The following is a 24,479-nucleotide window of genomic DNA, read 5'->3' on the forward strand; positions in this document are numbered from 1 at the left end:
TTGGTATCGATTGTTAAGGATGAGGTTTTGGAGTACTTCGAGACACATGGTTTCCTCAAGATCTTACCTGACAAATCTGTTGGAATTCTTTGAGGAAATAATAAGCAGGAAAAACAATGGAGAATTGGTGGATGTTGTGTACTTGGATTTTCAGAAAGCCTTTGACAAGGTGCCACATGAGTTAAGAGCCCATTGTACTACAGGAACAATACTAGCATGGATGAAGCAGTGGCTGTTTGGCAGGAAGCAAAGAGTGGGAATAAAGGGAGCCTTTTCTGGCTGGTTACCAGTAACTAGTGGTGTTCCACAGGGGTCTGTGTTGAGACCAATTCTTTTCACAGTATACGTCAATGATTCGGCTGATGGAATTGATGGCTTTGTTGCAAAGTTTGTAGACAAAATGAAGACAGGTGGAGGGGCAGGCAGTTTTGAGGAAGTAAAGAGGCTACATAAGGACTTAGATTAGGAGAATGGGCAGAGAAATGGCAGATGGAAAACTGTGTCAGGAAATGTATGGTCATGCACTTTAGTAGAAGAAATGAAAGGGTTGACGATTTTCTAAATGGAGAGAAAATTCAAAAATCTGAGGTGCAAAGGGACTTGGGAGTCCTTGTGTAGGATTCCTCCAAGACTAATATACAGGTTGAGCCTGTGGTAAGGAAGGCAAATGTGATGTCAGCATTCATTTTGAGAGAACGAGAATATAAAAGCACGGATTTAATGCTGAGGCTTTATAAGGCACTGGTGAGGGCTCACTTGGGAGTATTGGGAGCAGTTTTGGCCATCTTATCTAAGAAATATAACTCAGACACATTATATGTTCATAAGGTAATATTACCACAAATAAATTAACAAATAATGGTGCATATACAAGTTAAAAAAATAAGCAGTATAATGTTACTGGCATCTCATATATGATGAGACTGATACACAGTGAAGGGGAGTTCAGTAGTCTCACAGCTTGTGGGAAGAAGCTGCTTCCCATCCTCATCCTAACGCTACACTACCTCCTGACTGATGGTAGGGGGTCAAAGAGGTTGCTGGATGTTCCGGAGGGCCCTGCATATACCACGCTCCTGAGGAAGGGGTAGAAGAGAGACCTTGATTATTCTCTCAGCAGTCCTCGCAATCCTTTGTAGGGGTTTGCAGTCAGACGCCTTGCAATTCCCGTACCAGATGCTGGTGCAGCTGGTCAGGACACTCGATGATATTCCTGTAAAAATTGGTCAGAATGGAGTTGGGGTGGGTGAAGCCTCACTCACCTCAATCCTCTCAGGAAGTCGAGACAACGCTGTGCTTTCTTGACTAAAGTGGTGGTGTTGAAGAACCAGGTGAGATCGTCCATTATGTGCACTCTCAGAAACTTTGTGCTGCTAACTCTCTCCACAGAGGTGCCAGGCACGTGAAGTGAGGAGTGGTCAGCCTGCACCTTCCTGAAGTCCACAATCATCTCTCTGCACTGCTCTGCTACCACAAATCAGCAAACTTCACATCATACAGCCTGAGAAGATACATCTGAGTTGGGTTCAAAGCCAAGAGGTAACCGTTACCAGTGCAGACCACACAGGTTGGGTCTGATCTCTGTAAAGATTAACTCTAAGAGGGGATCCTGGGGTTCTTGTAGGATTTCAACAGGACGTTGTCTCCAAAAGGTCCAGACATGTGGGACAGACCCAAACTAAGTATAAATATTTGAAGTCCTCCGTTGGTCTGGAGAGCAAGCTGCTGCCCATGCAGCTGGCTTCTCTTCTCCATGCAGCTGATCATCCAAAGGAACAGTAGGGACCAATATAGTTTGGCACCAATGGCCTCGTAGGAGTTGCCAGTCAGTGTTCAACTCAATTTAGGACTGCCTTAGAGACTCCAGCTCCGAATTTTTCATCCCAGTTTACTCCCAAAGCCTTTCCCATGAGTGGGTAAAGCCACAAGGCAGCAGAGGTTGGAGATTAGAGTTTTCCTTCTTCTGGATGAGCTGCTAACCACATCTGCCCAGAGGACCTGTTTCTGTGCTGCACTTCTCTGTGACTCTGGGGATATATTTTAATGTGACACGGGGAAGTTATGAGGGGAGGGTTGTCAGAGGTAAGTTTTTTTTAAAAAACACAGACGGTGCTGTGTGGAATGTGCTGCCTGGGTGCTGGTAAAGGCAGGTACATTAGGGACATTTAAGATTCTCTGAGATTGGCACATGGATGGTGGAAAAGTGGAGGGCTACATGGAAGGGATGGGTTAGATTGATTTTAAGATTAGATTAAAATGTCAACACATCATCGATGACCAAAGGGCCTGTACTGAGCTGTTCTGTTCTATGTATTATGCAGAGAATTGTGGACACAGTACTGTCAATCACAGCAAACAGCCTCCTTCTCCATGTCCATGCTTCTCACTGCCTCATAATCAAAGACCCATCCTGGACATTCTCTCCTCTCCCCTCTCCCATCAGGCAGAATTTACAAAAGCCTGGAAGCAGGTCCCACTAGGCTCGAGGACAGCTTCTATCCACTGGGTAGGCATCTCAGCCCGTCAGCCAGACAAGGCCTCTGGCCCACGGCCTGACCTGCCACTCACCTGGGTTTCCAGCTCGGTGACCTCCAGGTTCAACTTGTTCAGGTGTTTATTGACAAACGTGATCAGCGTCTGCAGAGAGAAAACAGACAGTTCTCAAAACCGAGAGGCCCGCTTGCTCTGGCGAGGGGTGTGTGCGTGTGTGTGTGTGTGTGTGTGTGTCTCTGTCTGTGTGTGTGTGAGAGAGAGAGTGTGTGTGTGTGTGTGTCTCTGTCTGTGTGTGTGTGAGAGAGAGAGAGTGTGTGTGTGTGTGTGTGTGTGTGTGTGTGTCTCTGTCTGTCTGTGTGTGTGTGAGAGAGAGAGAGAGTGTGTGTGTGTGTGTGTGTGTGTGAGTGTCTGCTCTGGGGAGATGTGTGTCAGGCTGTGTCTGTCTCCATGTGTTATATGTGCATGTCTGTATCTGCCAGTGTGTGTCTGTCTCTGTATCTGTCTGCCTGTGTCTGTATGTTTGTGCACGCACACAAGCATGCATTTACATAAGGGCAGGGATAGGAGGGAACTAGTGGGGGAGAGGGAATGAGCTGGGGGAGAGGGAACGAGTGGAGGAGAAGGAATGAGTCGGGGAGAGGGAGTGAGTGGGGGAGAGGGAACGAGTGGGGGAGAGGGAATGAGTGGGGGAGAGGGAATGAGTGGGGGAGAGGGAACGAGCTGGGGGAGAGGGAATGAGCTGGGGAGAGGGAATGAGTGGGGGAGAGGGAATGAGCTGGGGGAGAGGGAATGAGTGGGAGAGAGGGAATGAGTGGGGGAGAGGGAACGAGCTGGGGGAGAGGGAATGAGTGGGGGAGAGGGAACGAGCTGGGGGAGAGGGAATGAGTGGGAGAGAGGGAACGAGCTGGGGAGAGGGAATGAGTGGGGGAGAGGGAACGAGCTGGGGGAGAGGGAACGAGTAGGGGAGATGGAACGAGTGGGGGAGAGGGAATGAGCTGGGGGAGAGGGAAGGGGAGAGTGTTGTCATGGGACCTGGGGGGGTTTGAAAATATGCTGGATGATTCTGAATCATGGACAGCCATCTCCTTGATGTTTCCTGGACTAAGTGATACAAACGCTGGTGCCAGGTTTGTCTACCTCATCACAGTGACACGGAGGTTGGTCATTCAGCCCTTCAATAACGTCCACCTACCCCACAGCCACTGATAACCCGAGACTGAGATTCCCATGAGCTTATCCACGGACTTCACCCTAGAGGTCACTGCTGTAGGGAATTCCAATGATTCACACCATACAGAGAGAAATTCCTCTGCATCCCAGTCTGAAATTGTGACCGAGTTCCTTCTGTACATCATAGTAATGATGTCGAATGGAGGGAAGGATGAGATTGATTTTTACGATGTCTGTCAATGATGTGGACTATGGGATTAATGGATTTGTGGCTAAATTTGCTGATGATACAAAGATAGGTGGAGGAGCGGGTAGTGTTGAGGAAACAGAGAGCCTGCAGAGAGATTTAGATAGTTTAGGGGAATGGGCAAAGAAGTGGCAAATGAAATACAATGTTGGAAAGTGTAAGGTCATGCACTTTGGTGGAAAAATTAAATCAGCAGACTATTAATTAGATGGGGAGAGAGTTCAAAATGCAAAGATGCAAAGAGATTTGGGAATCCTTGTGCAGGATACCCTAAAGCATAACCTCCAGGTTGAGTCGGTGGTGAAGAAGGCGACTGCAATGTTGGCATTCATTTGTAGAGGTGTAGAATACAAGAGCAGGGATGTGATGTTGAGGCTCTATAAGGCACTTGTGAGACCACACTTGGAGTATTATGTGCAGTTTTGGGCTCCTTATTTTAGAAAGGATATGCTGATATTGGAGAGGGTTCAGAGAAGGTTCACCAGAATGATTCCAGGAATGAAAGGGTTACCATATGAGGAACGTCTGGCAGCTCTTGGGCTGTATTCCCTGGAGTTCAGGAGAATGAGGGGGATCTCATAGAAACATTCCAAATGTTAAAAGCACTGAACAGACTAGATCTGGCAAAGTTATTTCCCATGATAGGGGAGTCTAAGACAAGAGGGCACAATTTCAGGATTGAAAGACGACCATTTAGAACAGAGATGCGGTGAAATTACTTTAGTCAGAGGGTGGTAAATCTGTGGAATTTGTTGCCACGAGCAGCTGTGGAGGCCAAGTCATTGGGTGCATTTAAGGCAGAGGTAGATAGATTCTTGATTAGCCAGGGCATCAAAGGGTATGGGGAGAAGGCAGGGGAGTGGGGATGACTGGAAGAATTGGATCAGCCCATGAGTGAATGGTGGAGCAGACTCAATGGGCCGAATGGCCTACTTCTGCTCATATATCTTATGGTCTTATGATTTAAATTTTTTTTATATATAGATAAAGCATGGAATAGGCCCTTCTGGCCTACCGAGCTGAGTCGTGGGCCAAGGGTCTTGTACTGTGCGTTAATGTTCTATGTTCTAACATTTGACATTTTTTATCTTCTCAGAATCAGGTTCAGGTTTAATATCACTGACATATGTTGTGAAATTTGTTCACCAGTGTAGGTCTGGAGAATGACCAATACCTCAGGAACCTGTGTGAAAAAGATGTGTTTCTCTCCCGCAGCCCAATATAGGAACGTTCAAAAACCACTCACTCTCAGCTGAGGGCAGGCTTGACAAAAGCAACCCGAATTACCCTGAGGTTTGAGTACAGGACTCCCCCTGGACCAGATGCTGAGGGGCTACCTCAACTTAGGGTCAAGTACAATGGGATGGGTTGGGAGTCACACAAACAGCTCCAGGATAGACCAGCATGATTGGTTAATTCCTCAATCATTAACAAGTTCTGACTTCATTGTCAATGATCCTTCCCATTCATTCAGCAATCTCTTTGACTCCTACCATCGGGCAGGAGGTACCATAGCATTAGGACAAGGACTGTTAGGATGGGAAGCAGCTTCTTCCCCCAACACTCCCTGGCACCACCGAGGCCTCCTCACCTGTGAAACGATCGGAGTGTTATACAGCTTACTATTTAACCTGTGTCATAAATATACCTTATTATTTATTAATTTGTGGTAATATTACTGTATGTGGGAGTTATATGTACTGTGTTTGCACCTTGGTCCAGAGGAATGTTGTTTCGTTTAGCAGTATACGTGTACGGTTGAATGACACTTGTCCGTGTGAGCAGGAGGCATGAGGAAGCATGATGGCTGGTCAGTCAGCATACTCAGAGTTCGAGCCTGGGGTACTGTCATCAGTTAGTCTGGGGGCTGATACCGAGGAGCGAAGCCCAAAAGCTAACTGGAAGTCTGGAAGCTTAGAGGACTCTCCATGTGTGGGTGGGTGGGCGGACGGAAGAACAGGGTTTGTTTTGCTGTTGCTTTGATGGTTGTTGTGTTCTGTGTCACTCGGCTGAACACAGCGGACAGGCTACATTGGCGCCGGAATATGTGGTGACACTTGCAGGCTGCCCCCAGCACACCCTCGTGTTGTTAACACAAATAACGCATTTCAGTGTCTGTTTGGATGTACATGTGAAAAATAAATCCACATCTGAATCACAACAGATGCCAAAGGATTGGTCAAAGTGACTAGCTTTATTGAGGATTTTAAAGGCTTGCTATAGTGTGGTGCTGAGGGATGGTGGGCAAGGGGACTTATTCTGACCGGAGGTCTATGTCGAATGGCATTTATATTAATAAATGACCTGGATGTAAGCGTAGGTGGGTGGGTTAGTAAGTTTGTAGATGATATGAAGATTGGTGGTGTTGTATTTAGCGTAGAAGACTGGCAACAAATACAGTGGGATATAGATCTGTTGCAGATATGGGTAGAGAAATGGCAGATGGAGTTTCATCTGGCCAAATGTGAAGTGCTGCACTTTGGACGATCAAGTGTAAAGAGACAGTACACTGTTCAGGACAAAGATCCTCAACAGTGTCAATGTGGAGAGAGATCTCGGGATCCAAGTTCACAACTCCATGGAAATGGTTACACAGGTTGATAAGGTGGGTAAGAAGGCGAATGGCGTGTTTGTCTTTATTAGTCACGAATGCATCTGGAGTATTGTAGACAATCCTGGTTGTCCCATTATAGGAAGGGGTCAAGGCTTTGGAGAGGGTGCAGGAGAGGTTTACCAGGATGCTGCCTGGATTAGAGGGCATGTGCTATCATGAGAGGCTGGACGAACTTGGGTTGTTTTCTCTGGAGCAGTGGAGGCTGAGGGGAGATCTGACAGAGGTTTATAAGATTATGAGAGGCATAGGTAGACTAGACAGACAGCATCTTTTTCCCATGGTTGAAATGTCTAATACCAGAGGGCATACATTTAAGTGAGAGGTAGTAATTTCAAAGGGGATGATAGGGACAAGTTTTTTTTAAACCACAGAGAGTGGTGGGGGCCTGGAATGTGTTACCTGGGGTGGTGGTAGAGGCAGATACATTAGGGACTTTGTTTAGATAGGCAGATGAATGTGAGGGAAATTGGAGGATGTGAACATCGTGTAGGCAGAAGAGATTAGTTTAGTTGGCCATTTGATTACTAATTTAATTGGTTCAGCACAACACTGTGGGCCGAAGGGCCTGTTCGTGTGCTGCACTCTTCTATTCTCTATTTGCCGGTTTGGCAGTGAGCTTTGATGGGGGAGGGAGAGGCAGGGAAGAGACTCTTTAACAGAACTTTTGCTTCACTTCTCTGAAATACAACACAAGCACAATAAGGTCCTGTCCAATGCGGACGATACTACGGTCAGGGGATTTGTGTCCATTTACCACCCATGTATCAGAGGTTTGCACTCGAGTGCACACTGAGAAGTTCCACCTTAACCTCAGTTTGACTCAATGGAGAAGGCCCAGAGCAGGTTCACCAGAATGATCCCAGGAATGAGAAGGTTGACACATGAGGAGTGTTTGATGGCTCTGGGCCTGTACTCACTGGAGGGGGGATCTCATTGAAACCTATTGAATAGTGAAGGACCTCGATAGAGTGGATGTGGAGAGGATATTTCCTATGGGGGGTGGAGTCAAGGACCAGAGGGCACAGCCTCAGAATAGAGGGATGTCCCTTTAGCACAGAAATGAGGAGGAATTTCTTTAGCCAGAGGGTGGTAAATCTGTGGAATTCATTGCCACCGGTGGCCATGGAGTTCAAGTCGCTGAGTATATTTAAAGTGGACGGTGACAGGTTCTTGATTAGTCAGGGCATCAACGGTAACGGGGAGAAGGCAGGAGCATAGGGTTGAGAGGGGTAATAAATCAGCCATGATCGAATGGTAGAACAGACTCGATGGACGGAATGGTCTAATTTATGCTCCTATGTCTTGTGGTCTCATGGACAAAGGGCAAAATTACATCAAACCTTTTTGACGACGTTGAGTTTGTCCGGAGCATGATCGAAGAGCGTGTCGAAAGCATCTCGCTCTGAAAGAGGCCAGAGAATCACATATGGAGGGTTCAGATCATCACAGAACAGCACAGCTTCTATTTGTCACAGAACATCTACCAACAGCAAGGGTGGGGACAGTGCAGTGGATAATGGCACAGAGACACGAGCTCAAATCCCACCACAGATGATGGAAAGATTACTTTCAAGCCATACATTTACTGGGAGTGTTGTTTACGAAAGCCCCGAAACACTGTTGAGGATCCCACAATCTCTTTGACCCACTACCATCTGGAAGGAGGTACAGGAACATCAGGACTAGGACTGGGTAACAGCTTCTTCCCTCAGTCTGTGAGACTAATGAATACCCTGCCACCACTGAGGTCTTGTCACTAGGACAGTGAGCAGTTGACTGTTCTCCATATTTCACAAACTTTATGAACTTATTTATGGTAATATTTTGGTTAAGTCTCACAAACATGAAAAAATCTGCAGAAGCTGGAAATCCAAAGCAACACACAGAAATTGCTAGAGGCATTGAGGTATACAAAATTATGTTGAGTCTAGATAGGGTAAATACAAGCAAGCTTTTTCCACTGAAGTTGGGTGGGACTACAACCAGAAGTCATGACAAAGGAAGGGGGAAGAAGCCAGAATAAGAAGGGGGGAGGAGAGGGAGGAGGACAAGCTGGCAGGTGAGAGTTGAGACCAGGTGAGGGGGTAGGTGGGTGGATGGGGGAGGGGGAATGAAGTGATGGAACAATGAAAGGAACTCCCCCCTCCCTTTCCAGACCTGATGAAGGGTCTCGGCCAGAAATGTCGACTGTTTATTCATTTCCATAGATGCTGTCTGACCTGCTGAGTTCCTCCAGCATTTTGTGTGTGTTGCTCTGGATTTCCAGCATCTGCAGAATCTCGTGTTTTCCGAGGATGTGGTAGTATCTGCGGTCATGGTACGAAAACTCATTCCTTTGAAGATCTGGATTATTAATGGGATTGGAATCGAGTCTCTGCATGTGATCCCCGGGCTCCCGATCACCAGAGGGGTGATTCCACTGCCGTGCCTCTGGTGGAGACGTAGGCTGGGATCCTGCACTGCGGGAGGGTGGGGAAGGACGGGCAGGGAGTGGGTGTGCTAGCGAGCGAATGCGTGGCAGACATCAACCAACCAACATGCAAAGGCCAGTAACTTCTTGAACATCTTACCGTGTCTCCCCGACAAGGCCCTGGGAGCAGAAGGAAAGCAGAGGTCAGTGAGCAATAAGTGAACATAATAAACAACTTGGTTCAATTTAGACGTACACTGGGTGGCTAAAGGACAACTGGTTAAAAAAATAACCGGTGACATCGTCAGTAACATCACTATTACAAAGGGGCATTAAGGTGATTAGAGGAAAGTATCGGGGGGGGGGTGTCAGAGGTACGTTTTCTAAGAAACACAGAGTAGTGGGTATGTGTAATGGCCTGGTGATACAGGCAGATACATTCGTGGCATTTAAGACACTAAGATAGATACATGGATGATAGAAAAATGGAGGGCTATGAGGCAGGGAAGGGTTAGATTGATCTTAAGCAGGTTAAAGGGTCAGCTCAACATTGTGGGCTGAAGGGCCTGTACTGTGCTGTTCCATGTTCTCTGTTCTAACACGTGATCATCTCTCCAGAAAGATTAGCTTTATTTGTCACATGGCATGGTCACGCTCTATAACCCTAACCCGTACAGCTTTGGACTGTGGGGGGGAAACCTGAGCACCCAGAGGAAACCCAAGTGGTTGCGCAGAGAACGTACAAACTCAGGAATTAAACCCTGACCACTGGTGCTGCAGTGCGTTATGCTAACCACTACACCACCATAACACCCTTCCTTATTGCTTATTCCTGGAAGCCAGGCCAGTTACAGGGGGAGAGGGAGTGATTGTTCCAGCAAACAGGAGGTTTTTGGAACTTGCTGATTTGCCTGAATGGGAGCCGTCTCTGCAGAGTTTGCACGTTCTCTCTGTGACCATGCTGGCTTCCTCAAGAGTTCCAGGTTCATCCTACGTTCAACACATAAAAAACTCAGGAGGAACTCAGCAGGTCAGGCAGCACTACTGAGAGAGGAATAAACAGTTCTGATGCAGTAACCTCAATTGCCAACTTCCCTCCACAAATGCTACCTGACCCACTGAGCACCTCTAGCATTTTGTGTGTCCCAATCCAGCTTTCCAGCAGCTGCACGATCCTTTGTGTCACAGATTGGTAAATTAACTGGTGGTTGTGAATTGCCCCTCGTGTGTAGGTGAGGGGTAAAGTCTGGGGAAGCTGCTGGGAATGTGGGGACAGGAAAGATGGGATTAATATAAATGGGCCATTAGCAGTGTAGGCCGAGGGCTTGCAGGATATGTTCCTGTGTTGTGTGATTTTAAAGGAAAGAGATGAAGATGAACTTTATCTGTCTCATCGAAACATGTAGTGAAGTGCATTATTTGCATCAAATCAAATCAGTGAGGATTGTGCTGGGCAGCCTGCAAGTGTCGGAACATTTCCAGCACCAACAGCTCACTAATCCTAAACACAGTGTGCCCACAACTCACTAATCCTAAACACAGCATGCCCACAACTCACTAACCCTAAACACAACATGCCCATAACTCACCAATCCTAAACACAACATGCCCACAACTCACTGATCCTAAACACAACATGCCCACAACTCACTAACCCTAAACACAACATGCCCACAACTCACTAACCCTAAACACAACATGCCCACAACTCACTAATCCTAAACACAACATGCCCACAACTCACTAATCCTAAACACAACATGCCCACAACTCACTAATCCTAAACACAACATGCCCACAACTCACCAAACCTAAACACAACATGCCCACAACTCACTAACCCTAAACACAACATGCCCACAACTCACTAATCCTAAACACAACATGCCCACAACTCACTAATCCTAAACACAGCATGCCCACAACTCACTAACCCTAAACACAACATGCCCATAACTCACTAACCCTAAACACAACATGCCCACAACTCACTAATCCTAAACACAACATGCCCACAACTCACTAATCCTAAACACAACATGCCCACAACTCACTAACCCTAAACACAACATGCCCACAACTCACTAATCCTAAACACAACATGCCCACAACTCACTAATCCTAAACACAACATGCCCACAACTCACTAATCCTAAACACAACATGCCCACAACTCACCAATCCTAAACACAGCATGCCCACAACTCACTAACCCTAAACACAGCATGCCCACAACTCACTAATCCTAAACACAACATGCCCATAACTCACTAACCCTAAACACAACATGCCCACAACTCACTAATCCTAAACACAGCATGCCCACAACTCACTAATCCTAAACACAGCATGCCCACAACTCACTAATCCTAAACACGACATGCCCACAACTCACTAACCCTAAACACAACATGCCCATAACTCACTAATCCTAAACACAGCATGCCCACAACTCACTAATCCTAAACACAGCATGCCCACAACTCACTAACCCTAAACACAACATGCCCACAACTCACTAATCCTAAACACAACATGCCCACAACTCACTAATCCTAAACACAGCATGCCCACAACTCACTAATCTTAAACACAACATGCCCACAACTCACTAATCCTAAACACAACATGCCCACAACTCACTAATCCTAAACACAACATGCCCACAACTCACCAATCCTAAACACAGCATGCCCACAACTCACTAACCCTAAACACAGCATGCCCACAACTCACTAATCCTAAACACAACATGCCCACAACTCACTAATCCTAAACACAGCATGCCCACAACTCACTAATCCTAAACACAACATGCCCACAACTCACTAACCCTAAACACAACATGCCCATAACTCACTAATCCTAAACACAGCATGCCCACAACTCACTAACCCTAAACACAACATGCCCACAACTCACTAACCCTAAACACAACATGCCCACAACTCACTAATCCTAAACACAACATGCCCACAACTCACTAATCCTAAACACAGCATGCCCACAACTCACTAATCCTAAACACAACATGCCCACAACTCACTAACCCTAAACACAACATGCCCACAACTCACTAACCCTAAACACAACATGCCCACAACTCACCAATCCTAAACACAGCATGCCCACAACTCACTAACCCTAAACACAGCATGCCCACAACTCACTAATCCTAAACACAACATGCCCACAACTCACTAATCCTAAACACAGCATGCCCACAACTCACTAACCCTAAACACAACATGCCCATAACTCACTAACCCTAAACACAACATGCCCACAACTCACTAATCCTAAACACAACATGCCCACAACTCACTAATCCTAAACACAGCATGCCCACAACTCACTAATCCTAAACACAACATGCCCACAACTCACTAATCCTAAACACAACATGCCCATAACTCACTAACCCTAAACACGGCATGCCCACAACTCACTAATCCTAAACACAACATGCCCAGAACTCACTAATCCTAAACACAACATGCCCACAACTCACTAACCCTAAACACAGCATGCCCACAACTCACTAATCCTAAACACAACATGCCCACAACTCACTAATCCTAAACACAACATGCCCACAACTCACTAATCCTAAACACAACATGCCCACAACTCACTAATCCTAAACACAACATGCCCACAACTCACTAATCCTAAACACAACATGCCCACAACTCACTAATCCTAAACACAACATGCCCACAACTCACTAATCCTAAACACAGCATGCCCACAACTCACTAATCCTAAACACAGCATGCCCACAACTCACTAACCCTAAACACAGCATGCCCACAACTCACTAATCCTAAACACAACATGCCCACAACTCACTAATCCTAAACACAGCATGCCCACAACTCACTAATCCTAAACACAACATGCCCACAACTCACTAACCCTAAACACAACATGCCCATAACTCACTAATCCTAAACACAGCATGCCCACAACTCACTAACCCTAAACACAACATGCCCACAACTCACTAATCCTAAACACAGCATGCCCACAACTCACTAATCCTAAACACAGCATGCCCACAACTCACTAATCCTAAACACAGCATGCCCACAACTCACCAATCCTAAACACAACATGCCCACAACTCACTAATCCTAAACACAACATGCCCACAACTCACTAACCCTAAACACAGCGTGCCCACAACTCACTAATCCTAAACACAGCATGCCCACAACTCACTAACCCTAAACACAACATGCCCATAACTCACTAACCCTAAACACAGCGTGCCCACAACTCACTAATCCTAAACACAACGTGCCCACAACTCACTAATCCTAAACACAACATGCCCACAACTCACTAACCCTAAACACAACATGCCCACAACTCACTAATCCTAAACACAACATGCCCACAACTCACTAATCCTAAACACAACATGCCCACAACTCACTAATCCTAAACACAACATGCCCACAACTCACTAATCCTAAACACAACATGCCCACAACTCACTAACCCTAAACACAACATGCCCACAACTCACCAATCCTAAACACAACATGCCCATAACTCACTAATCCTAAACACAGCATGCCCACAACTCACTAATCCTAAACACAACATGCCCACAACTCACTAATCCTAAACACAACATGCCCACAACTCACTAATCCTAAACACAGCATGCCCACAACTCACTAATCCTAAACACAACATGCCCACAACTCACTAACCCTAAACACAACATGCCCACAACTCACTAACCCTAAACACAGCATGCCCACAACTCACTAATCCTAAACACAGCATGCCCACAACTCACTAATCCTAAACACAACATGCCCACAACTCACTGATCCTAAACACAACATGCCCACAACTCACTAATCCTAAACACAACATGCCCACAACTCACTAACCCTAAACACAACATGCCCACAACTCACTAACCCTAAACACAACATGCCCACAACTCACTAATCCTAAACACAACATGCCCACAACTCACTAACCCTAAACACAACATGCCCACAACTCACTAATCCTAAACACAACATGCCCACAACTCACTAATCCTAAACACAGCATGCCCACAACTCACTAATCCTAAACACAACATGCCCATAACTCACTAATCCTAAACACAGCATGCCCACAACTCACTAACCCTAAACACGGCATGCCCACAACTCACTAATCCTAAACACGGCGTGCCCACAACTCACTAACCCTAAACACGGCATGCCCACAACTCACTAATCCTAAACACGGCGTGCCCACAACTCACTAATCCTAAACACAACATGCCCACAACTCACCAATCCTAAACACAACATGCCCACAACTCACCAATCCTAAACACAACATGCCCACAACTCACTAATCCTAAACACAGCATGCCCACAACTCACTAATCCTAAACACAACATGCCCACAACTCACTAATCCTAAACACAGCATGCCCACAACTCACTAATCCTAAACACAGCGTGCCCACAACTCACTAATCCTAAACACAACATGCCCACAACTCACTAATCCTAAACACAACATGCCCATAACTCACTAATCCTAAACACAACATGCCCACAACTCACTAATCCTAAACACAACATGCCCACAACTCACTAATCCTAAACACAGCATGCCCACAACTCACTAACCCTAAACACAACATGCCCACAACTCACTAATCCTAAACACAGCATGCCCACAACTCACTAATCCTAAACACAACATGCCCATAACTCACTAATCCTAAACACAGCATGCCCACAACTCACTAACCCTAAACACGGCATGCCCACAACTCACTAATCCTAAACACAACATGCCCACAACTCACCAATCCTAAACACAACATGCCCACAACTCACCAATCCTAAACACAACATGCCCACAACTCACTAATCCTAAACACAGCATGCCCACAACTCACTAATCCTAAACACAACATGCCCATAACTCACTAATCCTAAACACAACATGCCCACAACTCACTAATCCTAAACACAACATGCCCACAACTCACTAACCCTAAACACAACATGCCCACAACTCACTAATCCTAAACACAGCATGCCCACAACTCACTAACCCTAAACACAACATGCCCACAACTCACTAATCCTAAACACAGCATGCCCACAACTCACTAATCCTAAACACAGCGTGCCCACAACTCACTAATCCTAAACACAACATGCCCACAACTCACTAATCCTAAACACAACATGCCCATAACTCACTAATCCTAAACACAACATGCCCACAACTCACTAATCCTAAACACAACATGCCCACAACTCACTAATCCTAAACACAGCATGCCCACAACTCACTAACCCTAAACACAACATGCCCACAACTCACTAATCCTAAACACAGCATGCCCACAACTCACTAATCCTAAACACAACATGCCCACAACTCACTAATCCTAAACACAACATGCCCACAACTCACTAATCCTAAACACAACATGCCCATAACTCACTAATCCTAAACACAGCATGCCCACAACTCACTAACCCTAAACACGGCATGCCCACAACTCACTAATCCTAAACACAACATGCCCACAACTCACCAATCCTAAACACAACATGCCCACAACTCACCAATCCTAAACACAGCATGCCCACAACTCACTAATCCTAAACACAGCATGCCCACAACTCACTAATCCTAAACACAGCATGCCCACAACTCACTAATCCTAAACACAACATGCCCATAACTCACTAATCCTAAACACAACATGCCCACAACTCACTAATCCTAAACACAACATGCCCACAACTCACTAACCCTAAACACAACATGCCCACAACACACTAATCCTAAACACAGCATGCCCACAACTCACTAACCCTAAACACAACATGCCCACAACTCACTAATCCTAAACACAGCATGCCCACAACTCACTAATCCTAAACACAGCATGCCCACAACTCACTAATCCTAAACACAACATGCCCACAACTCACTAATCCTAAACACAACATGCCCACAACTCACTAACCCTAAACACAGCATGCCCACAACTCACTAACCCTAAACACGGCATGCCCACAACTCACTAATCCTAAACACAACATGCCCACAACTCACCAATCCTAAACACAACATGCCCACAACTCACTAATCCTAAACACAGCATGCCCACAACTCACTAATCCTAAACACAGCATGCCCACAACTCACTAATCCTAAACACAACATGCCCACAACTCACTAATCCTAGACACAACATGCCCACAACTCACTAATCCTAAACACAACATGCCCATAACTCACTAATCCTAAACACAGCATGCCCACAACTCACCAATCCTAAACACAGCATGCCCACAACTCACTAATCCTAAACACAACATGCCCACAACTCACTAATCCTAAACACAGCATGCCCACAACTCACTAATCCTAAACACAGCATGCCCACAACTCACTAACCCTAAACACAACATGCCCACAACTCACTAATCCTAAACACAACATGCCCACAACTCACTAATCCTAAACACAACATGCCCACAACTCACTGATCCTAAACACGGCATGCCCACAACTCACTAATCCTAAACACAACGTGCCCACAACTCATTAACCCTAAACACAGCGTGCCCACAACTCACTAATCCTAAACACAACATGCCCACAACTCACTAATCCTAAACACAACATGCCCACAACTCACTAACCCTAAACACAACATGCCCACAACTCACTAATCCTAAACACAACATGCCCACAACTCACTAATCCTAAACACAGCATGCCCACAACTCACTAATCCTAAACACAACATGCCCACAACTCACTAACCCTAAACACAACATGCCCACAACTCACTAATCCTAAACACAGCATGCCCACAACTCACTAATCCTAAACACAACATGCCCACAACTCACTAACCCTAAACACAACATGCCCACAACTCACTAACCCTAAACACAACATGCCCACAACTCACCAATCCTAAACACAGCATGCCCACAACTCACTAATCCTAAACACAACATGCCCACAACTCACCAATCCTAAACACAGCATGCCCACAACTCACCAATCCTAAACACAGCATGCCCATAACTCACTAATCCTAAACACAACATGCCCACAACTCACCAATCCTAAACACAACATGCCCACAACTCACTAATCCTAAACACAGCATGCCCACAACTCACTAATCCTAAACACAGCATGCCCACAACTCACTAATCCTAAACACAACATGCCCACAACTCACTAATCCTAAACACAACATGCCCACAACTCACTAATCCTAAACACAACATGCCCACAACTCACTAATCCTAAACACAGCATGCCCACAACTCACTAATCCTAAACACAACATGCCCACAACTCACTAACCCTAAACACAACATGCCCACAACTCAGTAATCCTAAACACAACATGCCCACAACTCACTAACCCTAAACACAACATGCCCACAACTCACTAATCCTAAACACAGCATGCCCACAACTCACTAATCCTAAACACAACATGCCCACAACTCACTAATCCTAAACACAACATGCCCACAACTCACTAATCCTAAACACAACATGCCCACAACTCACCAATCCTAAACACAACATGCCCACAACTCACTAATCCTAAACACAGCATGCCCACAACTCACTAATCCTAAACACAACATGCCCACAACTCACTAATCCTAAACACAACATGCCCACAACTCACTAACCCTAAACACAACATGCCCATAACTCACTAATCCTAAACACAACATGCCCACAACTCACTAACCCTAAACACAACATGCCCATAACTCACTAATCCTAAACACAGCATGCCCACAACTCACTAATCCTAAACACAGCATGCCCACAACTCACTAACCCTAAACACAACATGCCCACAACTCACTAATCCTAAACACAACATGCCCACAACTCACTAACCCTAAACACAACATGCCCACAACTCACTAATCCTAAACACAACATGCCCACAACTCACTAATCCTAAACACAGCATGCCCACAACTCACTAACCCTAAACACAACATGCCCACAACTCACTAATCCTAAACACAGCATGCCCACAACTCACTAACCCTAAACACAACATGCCCACAACTCACTAACCCTAAACACAACATGCCCACAACTCACTAATCCTAAACACAACATGCCCACAACTCACTAACCCTAAACACAACATGCCCACAACTCACTAATCCTAAACACAACATGCCCACAACTCACTAATCCTAAACACAGCATGCCCACAACTCACTAATCCTAAACACAACATGCCCACAACTCACTAATCCTAAACACAACATGCCCACAACTCACTAATCCTAAACACAACATGCCCACAACTCACCAATCCTAAACACAACATGCCCACAACTCACTAATCCTAAACACAGCATGCCCACAACTCACTAATCCTAAACACAACATGCCCACAACTCACTAATCCTAAACACAACATGCCCACAACTCACTAATCCTAAACACAGCATGCCCACAACTCACTAATCCTAAACACAGCATGCCCACAACTCACTAATCCTAAACACAACATGCCCACAACTCACTAATCCTAAACACAACATGCCCACAACTCACTAATCCTAAACACAACATGCCCACAACTCACCAATCCTAAACACAACATGCCCACAACTCACTAATCCTAAACACAGCATGCCCACAACTCACTAATCCTAAACACAACATGCCCACAACTCACTAACCCTAAACACAGCATGCCCACAACTCACTAATCCTAAACACAACATGCCCACAACTCACTAATCCTAAACACAACATGCCCACAACTCACTAACCCTAAACACAGCATGCCCACAACTCACTAATCCTAAACACAGCATGCCCACAACTCACTAATCCTAAACACAGCATGCCCACAACTCACTGATCCTAAACACAACATGCCCACAACTCACTAATCCTAAACACAACATGCCCACAACTCACTAACCCTAAACACAACATGCCCACAACTCACTAACCCTAAACACAACATGCCCACAACTCACTAATCCTAAACACAACATGCCCACAACTCACTAACCCTAAACACAACATGCCCACAACTCACTAATCCTAAACACAACATGCCCACAACTCACTAATCCTAAACACAGCATGCCCACAACTCACTAATCCTAAACACAACATGCCCATAACTCACTAATCCTAAACACAGCATGCCCACAACTCACTAACCCTAAACACGGCATGCCCACAACTCACTAATCCTAAACACGGCGTGCCCACAACTCACTAATCCTAAACACAACATGCCCACAACTCACTAATCCTAAACACAACATGCCCACAACTCACCAATCCTAAACACAACATGCCCACAACTCACTAATCCTAAACACAGCATGCCCACAACTCACTAATCCTAAACACAACATGCCCACAACTCACTAATCCTAAACACAGCATGCCCACAACTCACTAATCCTAAACACAGCGTGCCCACAACTCACTAATCCTAAACACAACATGCCCACAACTCACTAATCCTAAACACAACATGCCCATAACTCACTAATCCTAAACACAACATGCCCACAACTCACTAATCCTAAACACAGCATGCCCACAACTCACTAATCCTAAACACAGCATGCCCACAACTCACTAACCCTAAACACAACATGCCCACAACTCACTAATCCTAAACACAGCATGCCCACAACTCACTAATCCTAAACACAACATGCCCATAACTCACTAATCCTAAACACAGCATGCCCACAACTCACTAACCCTAAACACGGCATGCCCACAACTCACTAATCCTAAACACAACATGCCCACAACTCACCAATCCTAAACACAACATGCCCACAACTCACCAATCCTAAACACAACATGCCCACAACTCACTAATCCTAAACACAACATGCCCACAACTCACTAATCCTAAACACAGCATGCCCACAACTCACTAATCCTAAACACAGCATGCCCACAACTCACTAATCCTAAACACAGCATGCCCACAACTCACTAATCCTAAACACAACATGCCCATAACTCACTAATCCTAAACACAACATGCCCACAACTCACTAATCCTAAACACAACATGCCCACAACTCACTAACCCTAAACACAACATGCCCACAACTCACTAATCCTAAACACAGCATGCCCACAACTCACTAACCCTAAACACAACATGCCCACAACTCACTAATCCTAAACACAGCATGCCCACAACTCACTAATCCTAAACACAACATGCCCACAACTCACCAATCCTAAACACAGCATGCCCACAACTCACTAACCCTAAACACAGCATGCCCACAACTCACTAATCCTAAACACAACATGCCCATAACTCACTAACCCTAAACACAACATGCCCACAACTCACTAATCCTAAACACAACATGCCCATAACTCACTAATCCTAAACACAACATGCCCACAACTCACTAATCCTAAACACAGCGTGCCCACAACTCACTAATCCTAAACACAACATGCCCACAACTCACTAATCCTAAACACAACATGCCCAGAACTCACTAATCCTAAACACAACATGCCCACAACTCACTAATCCTAAACACAGCGTGCCCACAACTCACTAATCCTAAACACAACATGCCCACAACTCACTAATCCTAAACACAACATGCCCATAACTCACTAATCCTAAACACAACATGCCCACAACTCACTAATCCTAAACACAACATGCCCACAACTCACTAATCCTAAACACAGCATGCCCACAACTCACTAACCCTAAACACAACATGCCCACAACTCACTAATCCTAAACACAACATGCCCATAACTCACTAATCCTAAACACAACATGCCCACAACTCACTAATCCTAAACACAGCGTGCCCACAACTCACTAATCCTAAACACAACATGCCCACAACTCACTAATCCTAAACACAACATGCCCATAACTCACTAATCCTAAACACAACATGCCCACAACTCACTAATCCTAAACACAACATGCCCACAACTCACTAATCCTAAACACAGCATGCCCACAACTCACTAACCCTAAACACAACATGCCCACAACTCACTAATCCTAAACACAGCATGCCCACAACTCACTAATCCTAAACACAACATGCCCATAACTCACTAATCCTAAACACAGCATGCCCACAACTCACTAACCCTAAACACGGCATGCCCACAACTCACTAATCCTAAACACAACATGCCCACAACTCACCAATCCTAAACACAACATGCCCACAACTCACCAATCCTAAACACACCATGCCCACAACTCACTAATCCTAAACACAGCATGCCCACAACTCACTAATCCTAAACACAGCATGCCCACAACTCACTAATCCTAAACACAACATGCCCATAACTCACTAATCCTAAACACAACATGCCCACAACTCACTAATCCTAAACACAACATGCCCACAACTCACTAACCCTAAACACAACATGCCCACAACTCACTAATCCTAAACACAGCATGCCCACAACTCACTAACCCTAAACACAACATGCCCACAACTCACTAATCCGAAACACAGCATCCCCACAACTCACTAATCCTAAACACAGCATGCCCACAACTCACTAATCCTAAACACAACATGCCCACAACTCACTAATCCTAAACACAACATGCCCACAACTCACTAACCCTAAACACAGCATGCCCACAACTCACTAACCCTAAACACGGCATGCCCACAACTCACTAATCCTAAACACAACATGCCCACAACTCACCAATCCTAAACACAACATGCCCACAACTCACTAATCCTAAACACAGCATGCCCACAACTCACTAATCCTAAACACAGCATGCCCACAACTCACTAATCCTAAACACAACATGCCCATAACTCACTAATCCTAAACACAACATGCCCACAACTCACTAATCCTAAACACAACATGCCCATAACTCACTAATCCTAAACACAGCATGCCCACAACTCACTAATCCTAAACACAACATGCCCACAACTCACCAATCCTAAACACAGCATGCCCACAACTCACTAATCCTAAACACAACATGCCCACAACTCACTAATCCTAAACACAGCATGCCCACAACTCACTAATCCTAAACACAGCATGCCCACAACTCACTAACCCTAAACACAACATGCCCACAACTCACTAATCCTAAACACAACATGCCCACAACTCACTAATCCTAAACACAACATGCCCACAACTCACTGATCCTAAACACGGCATGCCCACAACTCACTAATCCTAAACACAACGTGCCCACAACTCATTAACCCTAAACACAGCGTGCCCACAACTCACTAATCCTAAACACAGCGTGCCCACAACTCACTAATCCTAAACACAACATGCCCACAACTCACTAACCCTAAACACAACATGCCCACAACTCACTAACCCTAAACACAACATGCCCACAACTCACTAATCCTAAACACAACATGCCCACAACTCACTAATCCTAAACACAGCATGCCCACAACTCACTAATCCTAAACACAACATGCCCACAACTCACTAACCCTAAACACAACATGCCCACAACTCACTAATCCTAAACACAGCATGCCCACAACTCACTAATCCTAAACACAACATGCCCACAACTCACTAACCCTAAACACAACATGCCCACAACTCACCAACCCTAAACACAACATGCCCACAACTCACCAATCCTAAACACAGCATGCCCACAACTCACTAATCCTAAACACAACATGCCCACAACTCACCAATCCTAAACACAGCATGCCCATAACTCACTAATCCTAAACACAACATGCCCACAACTCACCAATCCTAAACACAACATGCCCACAACTCACTAATCCTAAACACAGCATGCCCACAACTCACTAATTCTAAACACAGCATGTCCACAACTCACTAATCCTAAACACAACATGCCCACAACTCACTAATCCTAAACACAACATGCCCACAACTCACTAATCCTAAACACAACATGCCCAAAACTCACTAATCCTAAACACAGCATGCCCACAACTCACTAATCCTAAACACAGCATGCCCACAACTCACTAACCCTAAACACAACATGCCCACAACTCAGTAATCCTAAACACAACATGCCCACAACTCACTAACCCTAAACACAACATGCCCACAACTCACTAATCCTAAACACAGCATGCCCACAACTCACTAATCCTAAACACAACATGCCCACAACTCACTAATCCTAAACACAACATGCCCACAACTCACTAATCCTAAACACAACATGCCCACAACTCACCAATCCTAAACACAACATGCCCACAACTCACTAATCCTAAACACAGCATGCCCACAACTCACTAATCCTAAACACAACATGCCCACAACTCACTAATCCTAAACACAGCATGCCCACAACTCACTAACCCTAAACACAACATGCCCACAACTCACTAATCCTAAACACAGCATGCCCACAACTCACTAACCCTAAACACAACATGCCCACAACTCACTAACCCTAAACACAACATGCCCACAACTCACTAATCCTAAACACAACATGCCCACAACTCACTAACCCTAAACACAACATGCCCACAACTCACTAATCCTAAACACAACATGCCCACAACTCACTAATCCTAAACACAGCATGCCCACAACTCACTAATCCTAAACACAACATGCCCACAACTCACTAATCCTAAACACAACATGCCCACAACTCACTAATCCTAAACACAACATGCCCACAACTCACCAATCCTAAACACAACATGCCCACAACTCACTAATCCTAAACACAGCATGCCCACAACTCACTAATCCTAAACACAGCATGCCCACAACTCACTAATCCTAAACACAACATGCCCACAACTCACTAATCCTAAACACAGCATGCCCACAACTCACTAATCCTAAACACAGCATGCCCACAACTCACTAATCCTAAACACAACATGCCCACAACTCACTAATCCTAAACACAACATGCCCACAACTCACTAATCCTAAACACAACATGCCCACAACTCACCAATCCTAAACACAACATGCCCACAACTCACTAATCCTAAACACAGCATGCCCACAACTCACTAATCCTAAACACAACATGCCCACAACTCACTAACCCTAAACACAGCATGCCCACAACTCACTAACCCTAAACACAACATGCCCACAACTCACTAATCCTAAACACAACATGCCCACAACTCACTAATCCTAAACACAGCATGCCCACAACTCACTAACCCTAAACACAACATGCCCACAACTCACTAATCCTAAACACAACATGCCCACAACTCACTAATCCTAAACACAACATGCCCACAACTCACTAATCCTAAACACAACATGCCCACAACTCACTAATCCTAAACACAACATGCCCACAACTCACTAATCCTAAACACAACATGCCCACAACTCACTAACCCTAAACACAACATGCCCACAACTCACTAATCCTAAACACAACATGCCCACAACTCACTAACCCTAAACACAACATGCCCATAACTCACTAACCC

General features: G+C 45.3%; 1 protein-coding gene across 3 annotated transcripts in view; it reads right to left on the minus strand.

The window, feature by feature from the left end:
- The window catches only part of parvaa (parvin, alpha a), a 109,216-nt gene that overhangs the window by 14,777 nt on the left and 69,960 nt on the right, over positions 1–24,479 (minus strand). For all 3 annotated transcript variants that reach the window (XM_072272881.1, XM_072272878.1, XM_072272879.1), the window contains 3 exons: positions 9,095–9,114; positions 7,865–7,926; positions 2,569–2,637 (listed from right to left, as the gene is read on the minus strand). In XM_072272881.1, coding sequence (XP_072128982.1) covers positions 2,569–2,637; positions 7,865–7,926; positions 9,095–9,114 — 151 coding nt within the window. The remainder of the gene's footprint in view (positions 1–2,568; positions 2,638–7,864; positions 7,927–9,094; positions 9,115–24,479) is intronic.

The sequence above is a fragment of the Mobula birostris genome, chromosome 11 (assembly GCF_030028105.1).
Source record: "Mobula birostris isolate sMobBir1 chromosome 11, sMobBir1.hap1, whole genome shotgun sequence".
NCBI lineage: Eukaryota > Metazoa > Chordata > Chondrichthyes > Myliobatiformes > Myliobatidae > Mobula > Mobula birostris.